At 39.0% G+C, this 15,819-nt stretch overlaps 3 protein-coding genes across 8 annotated transcripts; all 3 read right to left on the reverse strand.

Annotated features, from left to right (window-relative positions):
• Positions 1 to 271: 271 nt before the first annotated feature.
• On the reverse strand, positions 272 to 2,025 carry LOC113164432 (transcription factor 24). The gene is made up of 3 exons (XM_026363734.1): positions 1,882 to 2,025; positions 1,022 to 1,465; positions 272 to 763 (listed from the first exon to the last, which is right to left on the reverse strand). Exons 2-3 carry the CDS (start codon positions 1,445 to 1,447, stop codon positions 650 to 652), a joined length of 540 nt encoding a protein of 179 aa, XP_026219519.1. The 5' UTR covers positions 1,448 to 1,465; positions 1,882 to 2,025; the 3' UTR covers positions 272 to 649.
• A 1,170-nt stretch (positions 2,026 to 3,195) lies between these two features.
• ppp1r42 (protein phosphatase 1, regulatory subunit 42) lies at positions 3,196 to 9,060 on the reverse strand. 5 transcript variants are annotated; one of them, XM_026364146.1, is made up of 10 exons: positions 8,927 to 9,050; positions 8,622 to 8,778; positions 7,955 to 8,170; positions 7,704 to 7,870; positions 7,470 to 7,608; positions 6,601 to 6,717; positions 4,874 to 4,991; positions 4,587 to 4,721; positions 4,113 to 4,200; positions 3,196 to 3,627 (listed from the first exon to the last, which is right to left on the reverse strand). In XM_026364146.1, the coding sequence occupies exons 3-10, from the start codon at positions 8,084 to 8,086 to the stop codon at positions 3,543 to 3,545; spliced, it is 981 nt and encodes a 326-aa protein (XP_026219931.1). In that variant the 5' UTR covers positions 8,087 to 8,170; positions 8,622 to 8,778; positions 8,927 to 9,050; the 3' UTR covers positions 3,196 to 3,542. The 5 variants fall into 5 exon arrangements, with proteins under 5 accessions (XP_026219931.1, XP_026219930.1, XP_026219929.1 ...); XM_026364145.1 differs by having other exon boundaries at positions 7,955 to 8,211; XM_026364144.1 differs by lacking the exon at positions 8,622 to 8,778 and having other exon boundaries at positions 7,955 to 8,211; positions 8,927 to 9,060.
• A 2,100-nt stretch (positions 9,061 to 11,160) lies between these two features.
• On the reverse strand, positions 11,161 to 15,670 carry cops5 (COP9 signalosome subunit 5). Of its 2 annotated transcripts, XM_026364142.1 has the most exons (9): positions 15,570 to 15,670; positions 15,337 to 15,483; positions 14,858 to 15,092; positions 14,206 to 14,334; positions 13,728 to 13,793; positions 13,447 to 13,532; positions 13,144 to 13,255; positions 12,281 to 12,429; positions 11,161 to 11,436 (listed from the first exon to the last, which is right to left on the reverse strand). In XM_026364142.1, exons 2-9 carry the CDS (start codon positions 15,471 to 15,473, stop codon positions 11,346 to 11,348), a joined length of 1,005 nt encoding a protein of 334 aa, XP_026219927.1. In that variant the 5' UTR covers positions 15,474 to 15,483; positions 15,570 to 15,670; the 3' UTR covers positions 11,161 to 11,345. The 2 variants fall into 2 exon arrangements, with proteins under 2 accessions (XP_026219927.1, XP_026219926.1); XM_026364141.1 differs by having other exon boundaries at positions 15,337 to 15,630.
• Between the last annotated feature and the right edge of the window lie 149 nt (positions 15,671 to 15,819).

Below are 15,819 nucleotides of genomic sequence, written 5' to 3' on the forward strand. Positions count from 1 at the left end.
AGGGTCTAATAAATAAAAATAATAATAATAATAATATGCCCTGTATTCTCTATGTGTTGTTTTACGTTTTCGTTTTGTTTGTTTGTTGTTGTTGTTTTTTTGTTTGTTTGTTTTTTGTATGGGACTAACTGACTAGTTTTTGTTTGTTTTTTTAATTACCGTCAAAACCTTAAGAGACTTTTATTCTTTCACTGAATTCATTTATTCACAAACACATTTACAACTATGCATGTAAAAATTTGAAGGAACACGAGATGAAGAGTCCCCATTGTTGACTCTGACAGACCACTTCACAAGACAGATGTTAAGTTACTCACACATGCATTTAGTGCAAATGTTTCAACTAAAAGTGCACACCTCAAGCATGACGGGCACATTACCCCGTGGAATTTGGACAAATATCATACCTGGGACATGTATGGAACTGCACAATGCCGAGCAAACAACATTAGTCAAAATAACAACAGGAACACATGACGTCTGTTTTATACAATAAAATTCACATAATATATTAATTTACAATGTCTTCCTATTGGGCTTAGTGGAAGTCAAATCAGTTGGTTTCTAATTGTTCTGCAATCATAAAGCATATGCTGCTGCCAGGGAAAACAGCATGAACTCATGCAAATATGAAATCGTTTTAAGCCTGTTACTGGGAGGTGGATGATGATGATGGGCCTTGATTCTCTGAATCGGACGGATTTGTGGTGTTCAGAAACTGTCCCGTCGCCCCCACGTACAGTCTGGATCGCATCGGCCATTTCTGCAAAGACATTTTATTTGTTAACAACATGAAGGCGACTGACGATGATGTTACATGCTTTTAAAATTGGGTACATCGGTTATAGACTAGGCCAAGTCATCCCAGTTTAAAGAGTAGGCTATAGATAGTTTTTTAATATAGATCTACAGTATGCGAAGAAGTGTTGTTCGTTTATTAGTTTTTAATCAAATCAATAAAATTATTTAATTATTATTATTATTATTATTATTGTTCTTCTTCTTATTATGACTGACTGACCTTGACCGGGTGCAGGTATCCTTCACCTTTCAAAGACTGTAGCGCCTCTGTTTGTTTTGTGCTCTCTCCCTCCTCCGCGCCTTCCTCTTGTAGTGTTCGAGTCAAATGAGCAATGTAGGTAGTGGCCAGTATCAGGACGTCGAGTTTGGACAGCTTGGTGTCCGGCGGCACTGACGGCAAAGTCCTTTGCAGCTCTAGAAACGCGTTTCTCAGGGTTTGCACTCGGCTTCTCTCCCGCGCTGCATTAGCTGCAGCCGGGCGTCCTCGGCCGCCAAGCCCGCCGGTCTGGAGCACCCTAGCCCGCTGCAGCTCCCGACGACGCCCGTCTGGACTGGGGCTCGAGCTCGGACTGGATCCGGGGCTGTCATCCACCACCGCCCCGGGACAATTACTGCTGTCCATCCGGAGCGTCTGTCTTCCAACCATGGGGACGCACTTACAGAGCTGAAGAATGACATGAACTCAAAGTCAATTTAAGTCGTGTACCTAACTCCAAAGACTTTAGAAACAACTTAGAATTTATTGTAGTCTAGGCTATGAGCTGCTTTATTATCTTCAACTTAAATTTCATTCTATACGGAAAAATATTGCCTTTCTATTATTTATTAAACCATCGCTCAAGTTCTCTGATCTCCTTTACTGAACACGTCTGTAGTCCAATTGCAGCGTCCTGCACATTATCACACTCCTAGACTATAAAACTTCAAAACTCCCAATGACAGCTGTCGACAGCAGCACTAAAGAGCCCAGAATGTGTGCTGACTGTTCGGTGTCTTGTCAGAAGACCTGGTGGTACAAACACAGTGTCGCTACAAAGTGGTGCGAGCTGTTTCAGTCTGGTGGTCTGATCAGGGGTTTACCTCTGGTGTTTCTCCAAGGTGCTGTACTGGAAAACGACATGAAGGCAGTCCAAAGAGGGCTTCGACAGGACAGAGAGTGTTATCTTCAGTGCAGTAATGTCCCGGTTCACGTCCAAATTATCCTTATAAAGTGGTTCGTCTGCAGAAAACGTGCGCAGCAGTCGCTCCGCGCGCATCCAAAAGTTCACCTGTGTGCGTAAAAGTCTCAGGAGCTCTTCATTTATTGGACACACGCAGCGGCGGACGAGCGTTTCACTCCGACGTGATTAATCATCGGCCCGTAACACGCTCTCCCTGTGAAGACTGCTCTTTTCCCTTTCTTCACTTCTTTCTGTCTGAGGGCAGCAGAGGCTCGTTTTCAACGCCAGAGGCAGGACTCGCTTTTCCTTCAACTGATATGCGATCGGCCATGTCCCACTCTAATTGGCTACGAACCCGACACTGTATTTTCTTTATAAGCCTATCAAAAAAACTGAGAATGGGAAGACCTGTAGTCACAATGATCTCAAAAATGTGCTCGTCGTGGTCAGAAATAAAGGCGAGTCTATGAAAACGCTATTTGCAATAGACCATGCAGACGAGCTGACAAGTGTAAGGTGATATGTAAAACATTTGACTAATTGCCAGGGTGACTTGAGTTGCAAGCTCATTGGAACAGCTAATAAATAAACTCCAGCACTGCAATCAACAGGCAGGCATTGAGGAAATTCTTGCGAGACTCATAAATTAATCACTCTGATTTCCAAGGCTCCAAACGAAGATGTCGGCAAATTAATGAAAGGAATTATTCATAATATGTATATCCTCGGACTGTTCTTAATAAACATTGTTTTTTTAAGGATGGGGTAACAGTATTGCTCCGGGCCTCTAATTATAAGGCAAAGTAAAAAAAGGTTAAGTAAGCTTGTTTCCCTAATTACTCCGTATCTTTCAGGGGTTACACACCCACGTGGCTCCTACAACTCATTCAAACATTTAGTAACAACGATGACAATACATACATCCGTATTGTTAGGAAGGAGGAGTGAATCATTTATCACAGTTGTTTGAATAGAAGCACATGTTGTTTGCTTTGGATAATGTAAAGCCTTGTAATAATAGGGCAAAGTGCTCATTTAGATTGTGCCACTTTGCATCTTGTGGTTCAATTATTTGCCAAAATGTACGAGGAAGAAAAATTACATACACCATAGAAAATGTAGATCTATCAGCGAGGAACAGTTTGAGTTGGATAGATTGTTTATATCTCCAGACCCCCAATTTTTTTTATTAGAATGAGCCAGCTGTAAAACTGAAGGAAATAAATGTGTGCAAACCATTCTGTTTTATTTTTTTAACATGGCTGTTTCATTCTTATTAACTCATTTATAACAACGCAGATATAGTTAACATAAAGATCAAATTATTTCACACGCTTAAAAAACAGTGTGACAGAAAAATGTTAAATATATTTTTTCTTTTATAAAAAAAAAAAAACAGATAAGGCAGATTAGATCATTTTGAATGTCAAGGATACTATAATGACTCTAAAGAGGTGTCACAGTGTTTCAAGGATGTACAGTTATAGCAAAAAGAGAAAGAGCCGCAGCCATTTTGACTAAGGTGTCTAAAAAGCTGTCAGTCCTATAGTGTGGAGAGTTTTTCGGCTCAGTAGTTTTGTCTCAAGCATCCACACCACTGCAGATAGCTGCTGGAACAGGCACGTGGCCGAGGCGTCCACTTGTAGGCATTTGTAATGTTCGCGCCCTACGAGATCAGAGAAAAAACAGCAACTATTCGCAGGTCAACAGTCACAGCTATTTTCCCTACAGTCAGTGTGTTCTAAAATTTAGTACATGTTGAGTAGAGATTGATAGCTCTGCTACAACACTGCTAATCAAGAAAGAATGATCACAAAATAACTAATCATAGGCCAAGAAGGAAGAATGAGAGACATAAAATAAGTGATGTTTGTATCACTTTTCAATAAAAGTAATCTAAAACATTACTACTTGACTTTGGAGAGAAGTGTAGGATGGATCAGAATGTGGGGTGATATCAAATTTATTCTCAGTTGTCATCAGTCATAATTTGTACATTTCATCCAAAAATTCCATATGTCTGCTGGTTGTACAGAAGAAATAACATAAAGAATTTAATGCCTAAGTTATTTCATTAATATTAAAATGAAAACAGTTAAAATGTGTTCTCCTTCGTGTTAACTGAGATCTGTCTGAACTATGATACTGGACCTGAGAGAGTGCTGTGCCTTCCACCGCTGCATGTTAGCAGGGTCGTAGATGTGACCAGAATGTGGACTGAGACTCGTGTTAAAGTCATCTGGAATAGAAACAAAGTCAGTACATATTCAAATGTGTAAAAATGCAGCATAATAAAGTGAAGAATGATAAATATAAACAAAATTGGAAAATAAAATTTTTTAGCAGATTTCAAATATTACTGAAAAACTAATGTGATTATGTAGCAATATTATGGCTATTCATGGGATTGTTGTCAAATGAACCTAAATAATTCATCCATGTAATTAAATCAAAGATTTGACTATGCAATTAGAAACAGCAGTCAATAAATAATAGAAAGATAAAATCACTGTAAGAAATCTTGTTGATTTACTAAAATATATCTGATCCCATGAGATATGATTAGAGGATAATAATAATATTGTCGGCAAAGATGTTACAGTATTCATACATGTAGTGTCTTACTTGTTATGTGATAGGGGATCAAGGGTCTGGGCAGCATGTGTTTTTTATTTATTTTCTTCTTGGCCTCTTTGGATGCTTTCCAGTTAATAAGGAATTGTCGGGTTAGCTCATTAATTTCTCTTCCATCGAGAACCTCTGCAAACATGAGGAATTCAAACAATTTAAAATGTGAACTGTGTATTTTAAGCATTAGCGCGGTTAAGTCAAAGAAATGAAGTGTACTCAAGCTCAAGTGCATTTTCAGATTTCAGATGCCACTGAGCAAAAACAAATTAATAATATTTTACCAAGGCTTTTGCACACAGTAATCAGGCAGTCTCTGTACTTTGTTCTTTTACACACAGGGTTTCCACTCAAATTCATGTCAAGCAACTGAGGCCAGTGGCTGAATACATCCTCTAACTCCTGAAAAGACACAAAAAGAGAAAATTCACATTAGATGCTTTTTCATTTTATCCACTGATGTTGCATACTGGCAATACTGTGTCTCTAAAGCTAAACAGAAACAACAGACTTTTAATCAATATGTATGATGTGATTACTAATCAAAGACAAACATTAGAAAAACTGTGGTACAGACATAGTATAAGTGAGTGGTAATATGAAGTACAAGGGCCAATGGAGAGTGCATAAACAACACATCAGTCTATTTTAATAAACAGTGTCGCCGGTGTCATGTTTTCTCCCGGGGCAGTGTGAGACTGGCTCCTCCAGCGGGTTGCCTGCAGTTGTATGTTTATCTAAAGGCACATTAATCCAAGCCTGGAAATATGAATACTCTCTGGACACGCTTGATTGTTCATTGCCTTCCTGTCTTGGCTAAAGCGCTTCCACTTTTCCAGCTCGTGCTGCAATCAGTTCAGAGGGGACCCCTGAGCACTGCGCGCTCCCAGGCTTTGATAAATGAACGTGTCAGGGCCGTCACTCAGAAGGCCCTCACCGAAGAGCAGCCCTGCGCCAAATTGCCCCCCACGCGGGGGCGTGGAGAACAGCAAAGGCTGGATACTCACTGAGCCTGGCTGCTTCTCTCGCCTCTGGACTAATGATAGGCCTGTTATGAACCTGTATTTGACCAGGACTTCGATTCCCCTGTCCTCTCTGCCCTGCGCACAGCTAACTGCCTCTGAAGATGCTCCCCATTTGTCACCCTGGCTGACTGCCTGTCATAATCTATTTTAAAAATCCATAATGTTTCCTCTGAATTCTGACCAAATGGTGCAGAAGAAAGGATTGATCTTTTGGAGTGCTGTCTTAGAAGAATCAATAATGGCAGACGGGTTGTATAAATTATAGGCTATCTCCTAAAAATGACGTGTACAATTACCTGCATCATCACTCTCCAAAGAAAATGTATTAAGAATAGAGACTTAGCTATTTGGTCCATTATAAAGTGCTATCATAGTGTTAAATGAAGAAAGAAAGAAGAATTAGGCAATTTTAAATGAAGTCATCAAACTTTTCAGTTAATCATTTCAAACAGAAAAACTGCTGCCCTGAGAGAGTGAGCCTCAAAAACAAGCCATGTTTCAAGGAGGTCAGTGAGCATAAATCATATCTCTGCCTCAGATGAATCCCATAAAGTTAAGTACTGGTGGTTTAAGGTATCAAATAGAGGATTCTAAGGCAGGGAGGAAAAATCAGCGTCCCAAGGAATGAGAGAAACTTGTGCTTGTTTAAGCTGTCAGCGAGAAAAGTCCCACGGGACACTGATTCGTTGAATAATTTTTACCCTGTGCGAGTCATGGAGACTGGGAACCTATGGAAGGATTTGCAGGATTTAGGTCTTTAGAACCCTGTTCTCCATATTAGTTCACACATCACTCCAGAGAGCTATAGAACAATGTTAATGCTGACCCGATGAACGGTATGTTGACTTTATTATACCATGTGACATGGTACCATTTGCTCTGTAAACTGTACGGGATACATTCAGTATGTGCTTCTGTCACATTACAGAAAAAAAAATCTGGTTTCACAGATACTTTCAGTTAAGTTTTTAAAAAGCTATATTTACCTCCATATTGTTCAGTTTGTTGTCGGCAGCAGAAAAATGCTGGAGCTCCTTCAGCACCGCCATGTCCCTGATGTCATCAATGTTGTTGTTATTGATATTCAGAACACAAAGAGACTCCTGTGCAAAGAATTCAAAGTCAGACAGAAATTTTTTTTTATCTAAATATGTAACAGAAGAAAGAAAAGGCAGAAATCCCAACATAAATTTACACAGGCTATTGTTTTTATAAGCACTTCAGAATTATTGTGTGTGCTCAAAATAAATATGCACATTAGAGTTTTTTCATCCTTTCCTTTGCTTGATTTAGATAAAGAATTTACATTTGGCCTCTTTCTATGCTCGAACTAGCAATATAAAGACGGCATCACGTCCAAACCAAACTCTAGATAGTGGTGTTGCTAAACATTACTTTCGGTTTGAAGTTCTGTAACGGCACATTTATAAAAAGCTGGAACTCTTTAAATTTGCACAGCAATTTTTTTAAATTATCAAAACAAACAAGAAGCTAGGACTTCTGGTGTGTTTATCCATGGCCTCAGCAGTAAACGAAGTAAACAGACGTAACTGATTTGTCAGACCATATAGAGTAACAGAGGTCTCTTTGACATCCTCAAACCTAGCACAATACTGCTTTTACATGGATCACTTGCCTCTGACAAATCTGAGATCTTTTACACTTGATGTGATCATGTTACACTCATATATCCTTGTGTATAGAAGAAAAAGTGTGCCTTTCATCTTAGCTTTTATTTAAAAAAAAAAAACATAATTTGAAATTAAGAGAGTGCAACCTATTTAGGGAGCATGGATCCTCTATTTTTCTTATACTATCTATATGCTGGATTTGATAAAAAAAATATAGGTCATACAGCAACTGAGACTAGAGTCCTGGGGTCAAAGAGCAACTTTTCCCCTGGTGCCAGCCTTTGATTCTCCAGATGAAGCTCCTTGAGTTCACCGAGCTGCTCTAAGCCCTCCACCACAGCAATCCTGTTTCCACCAAGGTACCTGAAAAGATGGAAAACCGCTCATGTTTATGAAACCTAAGACTCAAAATGTGTATTGCAGCAGAGCACAAGAATCAGTTTAAGTTGTATACTTACAGTTTGGAGAGTTTCTGCAGATTGGAGAGATTGTCTATATGAGTGATGTTGTTGTTCTGCATATAGAGATGTGTGAGATTGGAGGCAAACCCAAGGTTGCAAATGTGTGTGATCTGATTGTCATACAGGTAAAGAACAGTAAGATTTCTGCACATGGAGAGATCACCCTGAAAGTAAAGTGACAAAGTGAGGCACATAAGAGTAAGAAAAACTGAGCCTTAAAAAGGTCAGTGTTAATTATGAGTGCTTACAATATCTTCAATGTTCTTGCTGGAAAAGTGAAGATGGGTGAGTGTCTTGAGGTACTCTGGGAAGGAGAGGCCCCTTTTCTTTTTGAAGTGGTTTCTAGATTTAGCGATCAGATCTATGGTTAGACGTACCATGGTGGCTCGTTACAGTCACTGCTTCAGAGGGGATCCTTTTCAGCTTCAGCCAAGCATTTAGCCCACAGCAGCGACTGAAGCTGTCTGTCGGGGGGAAGAGTAGACACGCCTGAGCTGAAACAGACCTTAACAAGCAAACAAATGTTCTGATCTGAGTAGCAGTTTACTAATGCCAAATTATTCCTGCATTTGTAATCACACACAGCACACAGGCAAAGATGAACCTTGTGCAGCAAATGAAATGGCCTAAAACCTAATTGTCAATTCACAATTAGGGTTATTTTCAGGCATAAAAACAAACTCTCCAGGAAACACGGTATGAGGCCAGAGGTTGGGTGACCACTCAATTTGTGTTGTAATTAGAGTTGTGGTCAATTCCCCAAGCAGTCTGAGCAGACCTCGCCCTACTTCTTTTTATTCAGTGCCCATGGGGCTGGTTTATTAGTTTGACCTGACACTGAGGTATGAAAGTTTGCGCTTAGATTTGAGTTACTTTACAAATGGGCATTATTAGCTAGCTATAACGTTACATCACCTGCTGCTACAGCGGTCACTGTTTTTAGCCGAAGGATAGTGGCGGACAGAGATGTGACAGTAGGTCTTTTTCACAGTTGAGCTCAATGTAACAGGCCAAGGTTACAGGAGATGAGGCACAGATCGATACGGCACAGCTTAAGAAAAACTGGAGAGTGCTGTCAATTAAAAATAAAAGCTACTTAGCTAATGTTCAGCTACATTCATTGCTAGCTTGTAAGCCATCGTCACACACACAGCACAGAGTAGTTGTCTTAATTATGTTAATTATGGTGTATTTGAAAAAGTGTAACCTAACTCTCTCACCTTCCGTTGTCGGCAGTGAATTTAGAAATGCGAGCTTTATCGCTATATGAACATATTTGACGCTAAATAAGTTTCAAAGAGAACCGCGAGTAAGCTAGGCGGGTTTGTTTGGGACATCGTGTTGCTATGGAAACAACATGGCGAAGACTGACGCAGCAATGACATCATTACATTTATCTATAAAGGGGCATGAAATCAAACATTCAGACTATTTCGGAAGCCATGTTAGTAGAACATCATCAATAACCAATATAAGATAAATTACGGTTTGACAAATGAGAGTGACTAAAACTTACACAGTTCATATTTTCTGACTTGCTCCGTCTTTGCAGCTGAGATGACATTTCTCCAAACCATAGTGTATATCTTCCAAAGCAGCAAGCCAAATCAGCACCACTGCTCTCTTCTGCAGTGACCCCTGCATTGTTAATCTATATCATGTCATGACCTTGGTTTCCTGTGAGGGAGTTACTTGCCACTACTTATGCAGAAGCATATGGCAAAGAGGAAGTGTAGCACCTCCAGCTTTCTGGGCTGAACTTATAAACACACAGTACCACACGTGTGGGGTAAATTTTTTCTGAGAGCCAAACCAAACACAACATCTCCCGATCACTGTGAGGGTCATTTGATCTACATGTATAGGTCCTAAATACTGTAGCTATTAATGAGCCTTATCAATCTGCTGTTGTCATATCAGTCACTGTCAAATTACCCAGTCGTCCACCCTGTTATTTTCTATGTGGACAGCAGAGGAGAAACATTCCTCTGCAATCTGTGAATGCTTTTGTAATGGGGGAACACACTGGAATTAGAAAACTGCTAAATGTTAAAAGAATAAAGTAAAATACATTAGTAATGGATTTTTGGCTGTCCACAGTTTGAGCTGATTAGAATTTACATACATTTTCCTATTTCAACTTCAGTCATGCATACAAATGTCCATCTGGTGATAATCACAATATTTACATGTCAAACGAGTTCAATATGTTTCACGGATTCTTAAATCACCCCTGAAAGAGCAAGCATTAGGTAAAACTATTTTAGAAGTGCATACTCTGAATACTTTGTCTGCACTGACAGTCATCCATGTAATACATTTAAAATATCTGACAAAAACATGAGCTATTCAGTTAAATGTGTGTGTAGGAAACCCATACAAATTCCTAAATTACATTAAAAATAATTTAATAAGTTTCCTCTTCCTTAACCACAATTATGACCACCCTCCGTTTTAAGACAGGCCTTAAATAATGGTAAAAAAAGAAAAATAATAGAAGTGGGGGCACGGTGGGGCAGTGGTTGCCTCTGTATGCTAACAGCATGAGGGTTCTGGATTTCCTCCAGGTACTCTGGTTAGGTCTTTTTGTGTCAGCCCTGTATTTCACTAGCAACCTGTCCCGAGTGTAACCTATCTCTCGCCCAGTGTTCATAGGGATAGGCTCCAGCAACCCGCAGGGATAAGCGGGGTATAGCTAATGGTGGATGGATGGATTATATGAAGTAGTGCCAAAGCTCATGTACGTGAGAAAAAACAGATATGCCCAGTGTCCCACTGGGATTCCCTCCTCTGCCATACATGACATTAAAAAAATACACATTTAACCATTACAATACCATAAAAAAAAGAAATGACACAAACTCAGGCCAAAGTAGCTGTCTGAAAAAAAAGAAGCAGACTTGGTGAGTGTCTGCTTCGATGGAGAGCAGACATGTTGGGTGAATAGACTCCAGTGTGTACGGCTTCTGTTCCTGCGCTGCATCACAGCCACAGCGCGACCTGACGAGCGGGCCGCGCTGCAGGACTGTGCAGAAGTGACTCCGCAGAGATTCCCTTTGAGCATATGCAGAAGCTTGAGTTTGTTGTTCCATTATGTAATGCTATGACAGACTACACTTGAGTGACTGACTGGTGCTGGGTTAGCTTGTGTGTTAACTGCAATCACGGTGTGTACTAAAATTCTGGGATGCCAGAGTGTACGGGTCAAAATAGCCAGGGGATGAAAGCGCACTACACTGCAATACTCCACGCCTTAAGAATATTGTACTGGATCTACACAGGACTAAATATGGGGTGACAGATATTGATCTCATACACCAGAGAAATCATTCAATTAACCAGTCACAATATACTAATAATATTTCTAATATACCAACAACAACACAGGCTGAAATACAATTTTGGTATTTTGTTTAAAAAAAAGTTTTACATACCCACATACAGAACTTGTAATTCTTTATTTTTTATTTTTCGCATGAGTCCAAGGACAAAAAAAAAAAAGAAATGTCATTTTAAAAAAATCCCTCCCGAGAAAGAATTACAGATAATACTATGCCTAGAAGTTAAACCATAAACCAATGGTGCTACACATGCACAATACATTTCCAAGAGAGATCTAAATCAGCTAATAGTTCAGGTTTAATTGGCAGATGTGTTGATTTGATTGAAGAGTTTGTCCTTAATGACTTGAGACATCAGGCCATGAATTGCCTCAATGGTTGTCTTGCAGCTAAAATGAAACAAAAATTTATTAGTAATCATCCCCAACTGCATACAGAGCATCTTCACTTGTATTAGCAGCTTTCCAAGACCAATAAATAATGAAAGTGTTGTTTGTAGTCGTGTAGTACTACGTCTATCTTTGAATTTGAATTAGCTGAAACTAATATTAATAACAGACCAGTAGGTTTGGTTTGGAAGCTCTTTAGGCTGGTTTGAATCATAGACACAATTATAAAATGGAAAATTAATCAATGCTACATGGCAGCCCATATATAATTCAGAATGTTTTAAAACCCAGTAGATTACATAAAATTAGTCTGAAGGTGAAATACGTCAACTAGTCATTTGACTGAAAATTAACTGGGAACTATTTTGATAGTGAAGTAATTTTGTTGTCGTTTTAGATCACTGTAAACTAAACCTCTTTAGGGTTTGGACTGTTGGTGAAATAAAACAAGACATTTTCTATGGAAACTACAGTTTGATTCATTGAGTAAAGAAATTTGTAGATTAATCAATAGTAAAATAAATCTTAGTTGTAGTGCTAAACTAAACATTTAAAAGAATTCAAACATTCTGAAAATTCACATTATAAATTGCCCATGCCTAATTTAATTAAAATTATTTGTTGACTTGTGATGAAAACAACATATCATATATACGATAAGGTTGTTATTATTATTGTAAAACTGCACTAGCCTGCTGAGTTGGCAAATAAAAACCATCAACCACATTTTTTTAGAATGTATAATATACAGTAAGCAATGAGAGAGTAGACAAAATTGATCTTATCATGAATAAATAAATCAAACTCACATTAAAGTTATTTTGTATATAATATAAATATTTACCTATCTCGTGTTGCTTTGGCCAGTTTGTCCTCAGATTTCCTGTCATGTGTGTCCAACCCGAGCATGAAGCTGCCTCTGCCCAGCTGGGCCTCTGACTGCTCCAACTTCTCCGACAGGTCAAACACCTGGCCGGTGGTGTAGTCTGAGTTCTGATCATCCAACAAACACACACACAAAAAACAACTCATGCACAATTTGCCAAAACGGATTTTTCACAAAGAACAAGATTATTTGCAGGATGGCAACAAATGTGTCTAAAAAGCTGTAGAAACATTTTGTATGTTGAGGTGAGTGAAAAGACATCAGTGAAAAGTTTGCTTAAGGTGAGGCCGTGTTTTTAGTGGAAAAGGTAATTAAAACACAATGAAAAAGGGGCCCCTGACTAGGGTGACAGTGTAGCAACTGACAAAGCCTGTCACCAGTGGAGCAGCTCGTTCTTGACATCTAGTCAATTCATCTTCATCCAGAATGCCAGAGAGCTAACTGTTTGGATAAGCCTGATGCCTATTTAGACTGTTTAGTCAAGCTCGGGCCAGAGTGACTGCAACCACAATGGGAATTCACATGAGGGGCTTTCAATCTTTAGAATGAACTTTGGGGGTAAAGGAGATGATCCATGGTGAACCACAACTGTATCTGTACCACTGGAGTTGGGTCCAACTTATCTCCCCTGTGAAAAAAACTTTAAATTAAGCTTATTACTAAAATCAATAAACAAAGAAGCATTGCTAATAGGCTACAATTAATCACAACATCACAAGCTGGTGACCACATGTCTCTATGAGTTATAGTGTAATAATTAACCATAAATCAAAATGTCAAACAATTAGCAAGCATTTTGATTTTTGAAGTTGGCTGCATACCGTAAGGAGACTTGAGGAGCTTAAGGTATTGACCCAATATTTATTCCAAAGGAGTTCCAAGAGCTTTCTATCGAGGGAGGACTTAAAGTATGTTACCTCCAAGGCATAATACCTAAATAAAACAAACGAAAACAAAGACATGAGCTACATACAGTATACAATCGTAAAATACACAACAAAGAACATTTGAGTGGTGCAATTAAGTAAAACATTTGAAAATCCAATTTACATACACCGCATGTTGTAATATGTAAGCATTCAATATAGTGACGGCATGGCAATATACTATATACAAACACTCACTGTTTACAGTGTACACCAAAGTCTTCAATCTTGTTCAGAGGGATTGTCTGATATTCTGAGGGTCCTTCATCGGGGGGTTTGTAACCCTGAAAACAGAAAGAGGAAAAGCTGAAAAACACAAAGAGGCTTTTCTGTACCATAATCTGGTAAACCCTATTTTAATAAGGAATTAACTAATGAAACAGAAAACATTAACAGCATATATATGTATATATATTTTTTTGATATTACAGTTATGCCACAGCATAGCATATAGTATGTAATAACAGTCTTTACTTTACCTTTGGGTAGGTTCTGAAGGCGCCAAGGTTGACTTTGCCTGCAGAAATAGTCCGAGTGGGGTCGATCTGTAGGAAGCAAGATACAGTAGAACAGGAAAACAAAGTCAGGGTCATGCAAACCTCCAGGGAGCACTCAAATCTGGCCACCAGAAACCCTTTACTATAGCTGTCAGTGCCCTGAAAATACATACTTAATTATATGACGCCCATGGCATTTAAGAACTGCTAAACTAAATGAAGTGTAAATAGAATATGTGGTTGCAATAGCAGAATATTCATCTGTGGTACATGGAAACCTACAGCACATACATCAACAGGGTTGCCCCCTTCTCAGTTACACCCACATTAATGTGTATTGCCATACTTAGAAAGGAAAGGACTTACTTTCTTGAATACTATTTTAATGGACTGCAATTAGTATTCATGGTAAACCAAATGTTGGACATGAACTAAAAGTTCTTTCCATTTCCTGTCTTACCACAACAGCCACAAAAGGCTCCTGAAACTGCTGGTTGAGCATCTGAGTGCTGACATCTATGCCCGAGAGCCAGCATCCATAACCTGGGTGACTGTGGTACCAGCCGATAGCATTCTCCAGCCGGCCAACCTGAGAGATTAGAGATTACACATAGTTAATGTTCAACAATAAAAATGACAGTATTAAGAAAATAACGACTGACCATTATTGCTTACAGTCTATATGTAACAAAACGAATACTAATAGCACAGTTAATTAACTATTTTTTACGTCACTTAAAATAAGTAGAATTGAAAGAACGGAAATAAAATATGTTGAATGCATTCCAAGTAAAAAAAATATCAGAAAGCATACTGTGATATGTACCATGATCTGAATTAAACCTCTTACAGAAATGAATGACCATACTGAACAATGTGGGTGTTGACAAGAATGGGTGATAATGTGGATATAGACAGATAACTGTACATTACATGTCTTAACACAATATTGATATACAGTGAATATTATAGAAAAATCATTTGAAAGTATTTAAGCACAAAAGGGAGAGGGATGTCTGCTTCTGACTAATCCAGCATACTGAACACCCGCCAGATCATGTTTATTATCCTACTGATGAAGTGATACAGCATAAATCAAGACAAGATCTTACCTGTTTGGCATTTTCAATGTAAGCAGCCATGTATTCATATGCTGCAGCCTGGGCGTTGACTCGAGTCTCTGTGCCCTCCACGGGCAAAGCAAAGCTGTCCATAATGATCATGGTTTCACCGTCTACCTTCCCCAGCATGAGGCCCATCACCTCCAGGTTTCCTCCAGACCTTGCATGCATCACCATCTTCAACAGGGCTAAAGCTGATATCTTGCAATACTTGAAGTAGTGGTGACTGTGGGGGAAAAGATTTGGGGATTATATAGATAATATTAAGTAGATACAGTGAAGTCGAGGAAAGGTACACTGACAAATGCACAGCATACACAGTTAGCTAAACGGTACTACAATCTGATAAACAACTGCTATGCTAGTTTAGAGCCAAGCTACCAAGCTATTAATAAAGCATTTTCCTACATAACGTACGACACACATCTGATCCGACCACGAAAGTTAGTACCTCACTGTTGTGTACTTACTCCTTTGTCCATGGCTTTGCAGCGAGGATCTCTTGTTGTTGTTTTTTGTCATATTTGTAAATTTCATCTATGCTCTGAACTTCCTGCATGCTGTTAGATAACTCCCATGTTTTCTGAGCAGTGCTACTCCCCGCCATGATGACCTATCTGTGCACAAAAAAACGAGACTTCAGAAGCTGTATTTCTACTCTAATAAGCGAAGAAATATTGTAATTCTTCAATTATTATGATACCGTCACACGGCTAAATGTCCACTGTCTCAGGAAGCCATGACAGTGAGTGAGACCAATGCACCCAATTGCAATCGTGGGGGACGTTAGCTTTATGTTACACTAATATGACATTGATGTTATTCTGTGGTAGTTGACATTTTTAATATCTAAGCTAAAGCACATAACGCATCACAATTTTATTCTAACTAGATCGATTTTTACAGTGTCTATAACCTTATAATAATCGCAATCACCCCTCTCAGGGAAAGCC

The sequence above is a fragment of the Anabas testudineus genome, chromosome 2, assembly GCF_900324465.2.
Source record: "Anabas testudineus chromosome 2, fAnaTes1.2, whole genome shotgun sequence".
Lineage (NCBI taxonomy): Eukaryota > Metazoa > Chordata > Actinopteri > Anabantiformes > Anabantidae > Anabas > Anabas testudineus.

Coding starts and splice junctions, on each gene's coding strand:
- LOC113164432 (XM_026363734.1), bottom strand. CDS start 1,447: ATGGTTGGAAGACAGACGCTCCGGATGGACAGCAGTAATTGTCCCGGG. Junction 764..1,021: donor GATACCTGCACCCGGTCAAG/GTCAGTCAGTCA, acceptor ATGTCTTTGCAG/AAATGGCCGATGCGATCCAG.
- cops5 (XM_026364142.1), bottom strand. CDS start 15,473: ATGGCGGGGAGTAGCACTGCTCAGAAAACATGGGAGTTATCTAACAGC. Junction 14,335..14,857: donor ACATTGAAAATGCCAAACAG/GTAAGATCTTGT, acceptor CTAATCTCTCAG/GTTGGCCGGCTGGAGAATGC. Junction 13,794..14,205: donor AGCCTTTTGTGGCTGTTGTG/GTAAGACAGGAA, acceptor TGCTTCCTACAG/ATCGACCCCACTCGGACTAT.
- ppp1r42 (XM_026364144.1), bottom strand. CDS start 8,086: ATGGTACGTCTAACCATAGATCTGATCGCTAAATCTAGAAACCACTTC. Junction 4,992..6,600: donor ACAAACTGAACAATATGGAG/GTAAATATAGCT, acceptor GTGTCTTTTCAG/GAGTTAGAGGATGTATTCAG. Junction 3,628..4,112: donor AAGGCACAGCACTCTCTCAG/GTCCAGTATCAT, acceptor CTGATCTCGTAG/GGCGCGAACATTACAAATGC.